This window comes from Triticum dicoccoides, chromosome 3B, assembly GCF_002162155.2.
Source record: "Triticum dicoccoides isolate Atlit2015 ecotype Zavitan chromosome 3B, WEW_v2.0, whole genome shotgun sequence".
NCBI classification, from domain to species: Eukaryota; Viridiplantae; Streptophyta; class Magnoliopsida; order Poales; family Poaceae; genus Triticum; species Triticum dicoccoides.
In genome coordinates, this window is record NC_041385.1 from 491,147,989 (window position 1) to 491,157,494 (window position 9,506).

At 46.5% G+C, this 9,506-nt stretch overlaps 1 protein-coding gene across 1 annotated transcript; it reads right to left on the reverse strand.

Moving 5' to 3' along the window:
• Positions 1–1,659: 1,659 nt before the first annotated feature.
• LOC119281437 lies at positions 1,660–2,511 on the reverse strand. The gene has a single exon (XM_037561952.1). The coding sequence runs from the start codon at positions 2,509–2,511 to the stop codon at positions 1,747–1,749; it is 765 nt and encodes a 254-aa protein (XP_037417849.1). The 3' UTR covers positions 1,660–1,746.
• Positions 2,512–9,506: the final 6,995 nt, after the last annotated feature.

Genomic DNA, 9,506 nt, shown 5'->3' on the forward strand with positions numbered 1-9,506 from the left:
TCTGAAGATGTCCTTGGGGAGGGTACTTTGGACAGGCCCGTGACCCTGCCCTAGGTACATGACTTCATCACCTTGCATTTTGAGAAAGGGGGGGTAGTATGGAGTGTTGAGTAGCAAGTCTAATGTGTACCATTACATGATGATGGTTCTTGAGTGGGACCAAGGAAGAAAATTAGTATTAGTAAAGAAAGTAGCACCCAAAAAAATTCCTCATTGTGTATATTCTAACTTAGATGAGATTGTGTATATTCTAACTTAGATGAGTTTTGTGGAACCGTCGACAAAATTATTAATAATGATGCCACAAAGATGGCGGGGAATGTGACTATAGTTGGGCTCTAGCAATGGCATAGCCAGCATCGAGTCGAGCCCAGGACAAGCCCTAGGCCAAACATGTGCTACATTGTTGAAGGCGCTACACTCGATTAAGGAATCGGGTGCCACGGCCCAGGGAGCCTAGAGCCTGCCTATGCCTTTGGGCCCTAGTGCATACAGTTGACGATAGTGTTTTCAAAAGTACCGAACAACGACACAGATATGCATGGATTTGTGTGAGAGTGGGACGTAGCCTTAGGTTATTGAACGCACACGGGGCCCAGGCTTTACCCAAGTCTAGGCTCTTGCAATGTTAGTAACAGTCTTAATTGGAGAGAGAGAGAGAGAGAGAGAGAGAGAGAGAGAGAGTTATGGGGAAGGATCCGATCACTTTGATCTCTTATGAAGGAAGATAATAAATTTTCTTCCATTGTACAAGATGTCTTGTCTTACTCTCGTGTTCTCCATTGTACAGACGGATGTATTTTAGAGTGTAGATTCACTCATTTTGCTTCGTATATAATTCATTTAGAATCTCTAAAAAAACTTATATTTGTGAACAGAGTGAGTATTTATGAACACTAAAATATAACACTTAAGAGATAATAAATTGTATAACATGTTTTATTTATTTTCTGTTTTGGTTGATAGCTTACTAGACTCTTACTAGACTTGCCGCCTGGTGTATAACATGTTTTGTTACCTTTTCTAAATGACGTGGACTTCATATATAAGAAAAATGCCAATCTTATCAACACTACATGCCCTTACATTTATGACGCCATCCATGCTCTCTTTTTTAGAAGAACCATCCATGCTCCTACAATGAGCAATGTTACAACTACGTAAATCTTTTTATGTACGGGTGAGCTAACGTGGAAAGTTCTGTTTGAAAAAAGGAACAAGGGCCTCACCCGGTGAAATTCAGATGGTTGCGGGAGATTAATTAGGGATGGAAAGTTTCGTAGGCTTTGGTAGCACGCTTGTTGGTCTAGCATTCCAGTGTGCCTTAGTTCAATGGAGCACAATCTTGCAATATAAATTAATTGATCTCCATGCTAAACACTGTCAATCCTAGCCAAGAATGCCAAGTGAGTTTCCTTCTCCAATACAAGAGCCAAATTAATCGGTAAATAATATAATATTGTAAATAAATAAATGGGGAAAAAATATCTCGGCCATAGAGTCACTTGCATGAAGAAACTACAGATAATGTAGTAATGTATTAGTACATGTTGAGTGCAAGAACATGATTAATCATTTTCAGCAAAACTCATGATAAATAATAATCATAACGATCCAATAACATATAACTAGATTAAATATAGAGAAGTTATTCTTTCCTCGTCATCCCTAGAAATTACCAGATCGACACACAACACGACACACCACATGACATAAAAAATCCATCTGCGCGCAGGGGCCGGTAGATCAGGAGTGCAGGAACCCGTTACCGTCGGCGACGGTGTCATCGAACGGCCCGCGCGGCTCGAGCTGCCTGCACATCTCCAGGAAGGCGTAGTAGAGGACCCGGTTCTTGGCGCCGGTCCGGTGGCGGCCGGTGTTCTTGCAGAAGTACTTGAGCTGCTCCAGCGTGCAGCAGCCCAGCATCTGGCCCAGCAGGAGGAACAGCCAGTTGATCTCGCCCTTGTCGGCGGCGATCACCGGCCACACGCAGCGCTTCTCCCCGCACGCAGCGCAGTCGAGCAGCACCGGGTTCATCCACGCGTCCGGGGCGCGGTCGTCGAACGAGTGCCGGTTGGCGACGACGAACTGGCGCACCTCCTGGAACTTGGGCGCCAGCTCGTACGCCACGGTCGACGTGCGGTTGCAGCGCCTGCACCGGGTCTCGCCCTCGACGGACGTGACGCCCCGGCGCAGCAGGCTGTCCAGGGGGTCGTGCCGCGCGGGCCGCTCCGTGGCCCACGGGAACGGCGGCGGCAGCCCGTCCGCGGCGGCGTCGTCGTCGTCGGATGGCGGCTCGTTGCTCGCGCGGCGGCGCTGGCCGGTGGCGGAGTCGTTGAGGCGGCGGCGAGTGGCGGACGCCGGCTGGGAAGGCGGAGGGGTCGGAGGAGAGGGGCGCCACGGCTTGGGCGGCGGGGTCGGGGCGGCGGCGTAGATGGATCCGAGGGTGAGGGCGACGAGCGGGTCGTCGAGGCCGACGGCGTCACGGGTCACGGCGGCCTGCGCGTCCATTCTCGCAGCCCCCGACCCAACACGACCAAGCGCTCGCCGCCGCTACTCTGTGTGGTGGTGACCGGGCGGCGAGGGGTTTATGGCGGGCTGGCTTTATGCTCCATGGCAGCCGAAAAACCTGGCGATGGTGAGGCGAGGTGGTTGGTTCTAACAACCACGCGAGAATCTTTTGGACATGCAAGATACGATTGTCTTCCGACCATTTCTCTGGCTTATCTATCCCACTTTTAATTACTCCGATCTCCCTCTTGTCTAACAAAAAGGCATGTTCAATTTATCTCTCCTCCGCGGCGCCCTTGGCCCCGGGTGTCAGTGAAGAATGGCTGGGATTTCTTTCCTCGTGTCCCGGATGTTGGTTCGGTCGACCCCACTGGCTGGCTGGCCCCTAGCAGGCAATGCAATGCGTGTCTCCGTAATGCTTATCCCGTGGAGGCGTGGAGGTGGATCTGTGCCTGCCTTTCTGTTGCGGGCTGCCGCGGTGATGTTGGAAATTGAGGATCCACGTCGTCAATTTTCTTTTTTGAGAATCCCTTATTACAACCGACTCGCCGTGCTTTGCGTCCGGTTAGCTCTCGCACCGACATGCATGCCCGCACCTTGGGCGAACACCCTCTGGTCACGGAACAAAAATCCGGTGCACCGGATGGATATGTGCACCCACTGCACCGGTGACATGGCTAACACATGCGTAGTAGTTTTCGTTACTGGAATATTTACCATAACATCGTGTGTTTTTATTTACAAAAATAACATGCACTCTGTCTTATTGAGATTTTGCTGTGAACCCAATATTTGGATACAAAACTAAGTTTCAAGAAAGAAATGATATGAAATTGGGTTCATTTAAAGCATGGACTTTAGTTGTTGTATGCCATCTTCAACCATTCGTGGCATGGTTGAGGATTGATGCTTATGAACATTTTCAACATGAATAAAACATGAGGTATAATATCGTTGGCGCCTTATCAATACTCATGGCTGAGTCCCATCGGGAACATCTGATAAATACTCATGGCTGACCGATCGGAAGGCGGCGCCTAGGGTTAGGGTTTGTACGTAGGGTGGTGACGATCTCGGGGCAGCGGATTCGCGGCGACGGCGCCGTGATCTTGGCTGGCCACGGTGTTGTTGTTTCTCCGGCTTGGAGGTGGTGCTCATGGCGTCCTCTTCAAGCAGGGATGGGGGGGCCGCCGCAAGGGTGGCTACTCCGGCGAAGGCGGCTCCTACTGCAACGGCGAGTTAGATAAGCAGTGGAAAGAGGAGATCCTCGGAATCTCCAGCAGACGGCAAGACGTCAGAGGAGGCAGCGACCCTGTCGGCGAAGATGGGGGGACTAGCATTGACGGAGAAGGAGGCGGCTGGTTTTGTGTTCGATGATCCGGGTTCAGTGAAGAAGCAGGAGATAAAGTGGGCAGTCATAGGGAAAGCTTTCTCGCCTCGCCCTTTGAATAGGAAGGCCTTTGAAAGAGCGATGCAGAGAGCCCGGGGACTCCATCGAGAAGCCCAGTTCAAGGAATTGGGTGGAAATAAATTCATGATCAGGTTCGGAAGCGAGGGGGATTGGAAGCATGCCCTGAATAATGGCCCGTGGCAATTTGATTTCAATATTGTTGTCCTGAAAGACTATGATGGTGAAACCAGGCCGTCCGAGATGATTTTTGATACTACTGATGTCTGGGTAAGAATCGATGATTTACCTTTGGACAAGCGATCAAAGGAGTTTGGAGAGGCCATTGGGAATTGGCTGGGTAAGGTGGTGAGAGTGGACGTTGGGGAAGATGGACTAGCTAGAGGAACACAACTCAGGGTGAGGACTAAGATAGCGTTGCATGAGCCCTTAGTCCGAGGCTTTTACCTGAGGAAGAAGGAGGAAGATGGGAAGATGAAGAAGCCAATGGAGGAAGAGAAAACATGGTTTGATTTTGCATATGAGAGGGTTCCACATTTTTGCTTTGACTGCGGAAGACTAGTGCATGTCGATGGACAATGCGATCCCCCAATTGATCCGTTGGCACAGTGGGGGGAATGGCTAAGGGCATCGCCCGGGAGGTCCTCGTCAGGGCAGCATGAACACAAGCAGTGGCAGGGAGGCTCGAGCAAAAGTTTCAGCAAAGAAAGCTCAATGTCAAGCGGGGGAGACTATGGCTCGAAAGGGTCTGGGTACGTAAGGGACCTACCCACCCGCAGATCACTATACAGGGAATACACACCATCAGCAGACTCCCACACTGGTGGGATAAAGCAGCATGGGAGAGAGCAGGACGAGGTCCAAAGCCCACAGAAAACGCACACTGGTGCGGGTGCAGAGAAGGAAAAAGACCTGCACCAAGATATAGAGGAAAGGAGGGAGAAAGAGATGCGGAGTGTCCTGGAAAAAAAGGTCAAGGAAGGAATAATATCCCCAAAAAAGTATTATGATTCCAAAGGAAAACAGCACGCTCAGATTAATACACAAAATAGGGGGCAGCTGAGGAGGCCAGGGTATTATATTCGTAGAGAAAGAAGAGAGGGGGGCGTCTCGATAGCGAGATAGCTACCAACAGTATGTACCACGTGACAAGAAGCGGTCTTCTCGACGGGTTTGGGTGGCAAAAGGTGAGGGGACTAGGAAGGAAGGGGCAGATATGTTTGTTGGGGAACGTAGTAATTTTAAAAAAAATCCTACGCACACGCAAAATCATGGTGATGGCATAGCAACGAGAGGGGAGAGTATTGTCCACGTACCCTCGTAGATCGTAAGCGGAAGCGTTATGACAACGCGGTTGATGTAGTCGTACGTCTTCACGATCCGACCGATCCAAGTACCGAACATATGGCACCTCCGAGTTCAGCACACATTCAGCTCGATGACGATCCCCGGGCTCCGATCCAGCAAAGCGTCGGGGATGAGTTCCGTTAGCACGACGCCGTGGTGATGATGATGATGCTCTACCGGCGCAGGGCTTCGCCTAAACTCCGCGACGATATGACCGAGGTGGAATATGGTGGAGGGGGCACCGCACACGGCTAAGGAACGATCCGTAGATCAACTTGTGTGTCTCTAGGGTGCCCCCCTGCCCCCGTATATAAAGGAGCAAGGGGGGTGCGGCCGGCCCTAGGAGGAGGCGCGCTGGAGGAGTCCTACTCCCCCCCCTCCTTCCCTAGTTGGACTATGACTTGGGGTGAAGGAGGACAGGGGGGAAAGGAAAGGGGGGCACCGCCCCCCTCCTTGTCCTATTCGGACTTGGGGGGGAGGGGCGTGCGGCTGCCCCTTGGACCCTTCTCCTCTTCCTCCACTAGGCCCACTAAGGCCCATTAGGTCACCGGGGGGTTCCGGTAACCTCCCGGTACTCCGGTAAAATGTCGATTTCACCCGGAACACTTCCGATGTCCAAACATAGGCTTCCAATATATCAATCTTTATGTCTCAACCATTTCGAGACTCCTCGTCATGTCCGTGATCACATCCGGGACTCCGAACAAACTTCGGTACATCAAAACTTATAAACTCATAATAAAACTATCATCATAACGTTAAGCGTGTAGACCCTACGGGTTCGAGAACTATGTAGACATGACCTAGAACTATTCTTGGTCAATAACCAATAGCGGAACCTGGATGCTCATATTGGCTCCTACATATTCTACGAAGATCTTTATCGGTCAAACCGCATAACAACATATGTTGTTCCCTTTGTCATCGTATGTTACTTGCCCGAGATTCGATCATCGGTATCCAATACCTAGTTCAATCTCGTTACCGGCAAGTCTCTTTACTCGTTACATAATGCATCATTCCGTAACTAACTCATTAGCTACATTGCTTGCAAGGCTTATAGTGATGTGCATTATCGAGAGGGCCCAGAGATACCTCTCCGACAATCGGAGTGACAAAACCTAATCTCGAAATACGCCAACCCAACATGTACCTTTGGAGACACCTGCAGTAATCCTTTATAATCACCCAGTTACGCTGTGACGTTTGGTAGCACCCAAAGTGTTCCTCCGGTAAACGGGAGTTGCATAATCTCATAGTTACAGGAACATGTATAAGTCATGAAGAAAGCAATAGCAATATACTAAACGATCAAGTGCTAGGCTAACGGAATGGGTCATGTCAATCACATCATTCTCCTAATGATGTGATCTCGTTAATCAAATGACAACACATGTCTATGGCTAGGAAACATAACCATCTTTGATTAATGAGCTAGTCAAGTAGAGGCATACTAGTGACACTATGTTTGTCTATGTATTCACACATGTATTATGTTTCTGGTTAATACAATTCTAGAATGAATAATAAACATTTATCATGATATAAGGAAATAAATAATAACTTTATTATTGCCTTTAGGGCATATTTCCTTCAATGTTCCCACTTGCACTAGAGTCAATAATCTAGTTCACATCGCCATGTGATTTAACACCAATATTCATATCTGTATATGATTAACACCCATAGTTCACATCGTCATGTGACCAACACCCAAAGGGTTTACTAGAGTCAATAATCTAGTTCACATCGCTATGTGATAAACACCCAAAGCGTACTAAGGTGTGATCATGTTTTGCTCGTGAGAGAAGCTTAGTCAACGGGTATGTCATATTCAGAGCCGTATGTATTTTGCAAATATTCTATGTCTACAATGTTCTGCACGGAGCTACTCTAGCTAATTGCTCCCACTTTTAATATGTATTCATATTGAGACTTAGAGTCATCTGGATCGGTGTAAAAGCTTGCACCAATGTAACTCTTTACGATGGGCTCTTTTATCACCTCCATAATTGAGAAATATTTCCTTAGTCCTCACTAAGGATATTCTTGACCAATGTCCAGTGATCTATTCCTAGATCACTATTGTACTCCCTTGCCAAATTCAGAGCAAGGTATACAATAGGTCTGGTACATAGCATAGCATACTTTATAGAACCTATTACTGAGGCATAGTGAATGACTTTCATTCTCTTTCTATTTTCTGATGTGGTCGGGATTTGAGTCTTACTCAATTTCATACCTTTGCAACACAGGCAAGAACTCTTTATTTAACTGTTCCATTTTGAACTACTTCAAAATGTTGTCAAGGTATGTACTCATTGAAAATCTTATCAAGCGTCTTGATCTATCTCAATAGATCTTGATGCTCAATATGTAAGTAGCTTTGCCGAGGTCTTTCTTTGAAAAAACTCCTTTCAAACACTCATTTATGCTTTGCAGAATAATTCTACATTATTTCCGATCAACAATATGTCATTCACATATACTTATCAGAAATGTTGTAGTGCTCCCACTCACTTTCTTGTAAATACATGCTTTTCCAAAAGTCTGTATAAAACCATATGCTTTGATCAACTCATCAAAGCGTATATTCCAACTCCGAGATGCTTGCACCAGTCCATTGATGGATCGCTGGAGCTTGCATATTTTGTTAGCACCTTTATGATTAACAAAACCTTCTGGTTGCATCATATACAACTCTTCTTTAAAAAAATCCATTAAGGAATGCAGTTTTGACATCCATTTGCCAGATTTCATAAAATGTGGCAATTGCTAACATGATTCAGACAGACTTAAGCATCGATACGAGTGAGAAAATCTCATCGTATTCAACACCTTGAACTTGTTGAAAACCTTTCGCAACAAGTCGAGCTTAGTAGAAAGTAACACTACTATCAGTGTCCGTCTTCCTCTTGAAGATCCATTTATTTAACATGGCTTGCTGATCATCGAGCAAGTCAATCAAAGTCCATACTTTGTTCTCATACATGGATCATATCTCAGATTTCATGGCCTCAAACCATTTTGCGGAATCTGGGCTCATCATCGCTTCCTCATAGTTCGTAGGTTCATCATGGTCTAGTAACATGATTTCCAGAATAGGATTACCGTACCACTCTGGTGCGGACCGTACTCTGGAAGACCTACGAGGTTCTGTAGTAACTTGATCAGAAGTTTCATGATCATCATCATTAACTTCCTCACTAATTGGTGTAGGAATCACTGGAACTGATTTCAGTGATGAACTATTTTCCAATTCAGGATAAGGTACAGTTACCTCATCAAGTTCTACTTTCCTCCCACTCACTTCTTTCGAGAGAAACTCCTTCTCTAGAAAGGATCCATTCTTAGCAACGAATGTTTTTGCCTTCGGATCTGTGATAGAAGGTGTACCCAACAGTTTCCTTTGGGTATTCTATGAAGACGCACTTCTCCGATTTGGGTTCGAGCTTATCAGGTTGAAAACCTTTTTCATATAAGCATCACAACTCCAAACTTTAAGAAATGACAACTTAGGTTTACTGCTAAACCATAGTTCATACGGTGTCCTCTCAACGGATTTAGATGGTGCCCTTTTAACGTGAATGCAGCTGTCTCTAATGCATAACCCCAAAACAATAGTGGTAAATCAGTAAGAGACATCATTGTAGCGACCCGACTCGGTAAGAGTCGAAGTCTCTATGCTTACCGTGCTAGTCCCTGGATCGACTTGCTAGCACACACAGTACTCGATGAAATAACAGAAATAACACACATCTCTTTATTACATCGATAGTCCAGGAGCAATACATTTATTACCAAATAGGGCATAGAGCCAATAAACAAATACTGCGGAAGCAAAGTAGTAAATGAGTCCAACTCCACGAGCAAGGTTGAGTGTAGAACATCGACCTATCGCACCTTAATCCTCGTCGGATATATCTGCAACGTGATAAGTTGCAGCCATATAGGTCAGTACATTGAATGTACTGGCAAGTCACATCATAAGTGTAATGAACCTACTTGTACATGCAATTTGGCTGGTGGAAAGCTCTAAGTTTAATTTTTGCATAAAGCTAGTTTTTCCCTATTGGAAAAGATGTTATTCTACTACTACACATTTGCATAGGATGAGTTGGCAAACCCAACTCCATCCGTTCCCAAGTTTCATTTAAATCCCAACTGTTTAATTAAAGGTGAGGAGATCTCCCAGCATTTTCACTACTAGAAGCTCAAGATGTCCGTAACCGGGGACACG

What these genes read in the sequence shown, in the direction of transcription:
- LOC119281437 (XM_037561952.1), bottom strand. Translation starts at nt 2,511, where the DNA reads ATGGACGCGCAGGCCGCCGTGACCCGTGACGCCGTCGGCCTCGACGAC.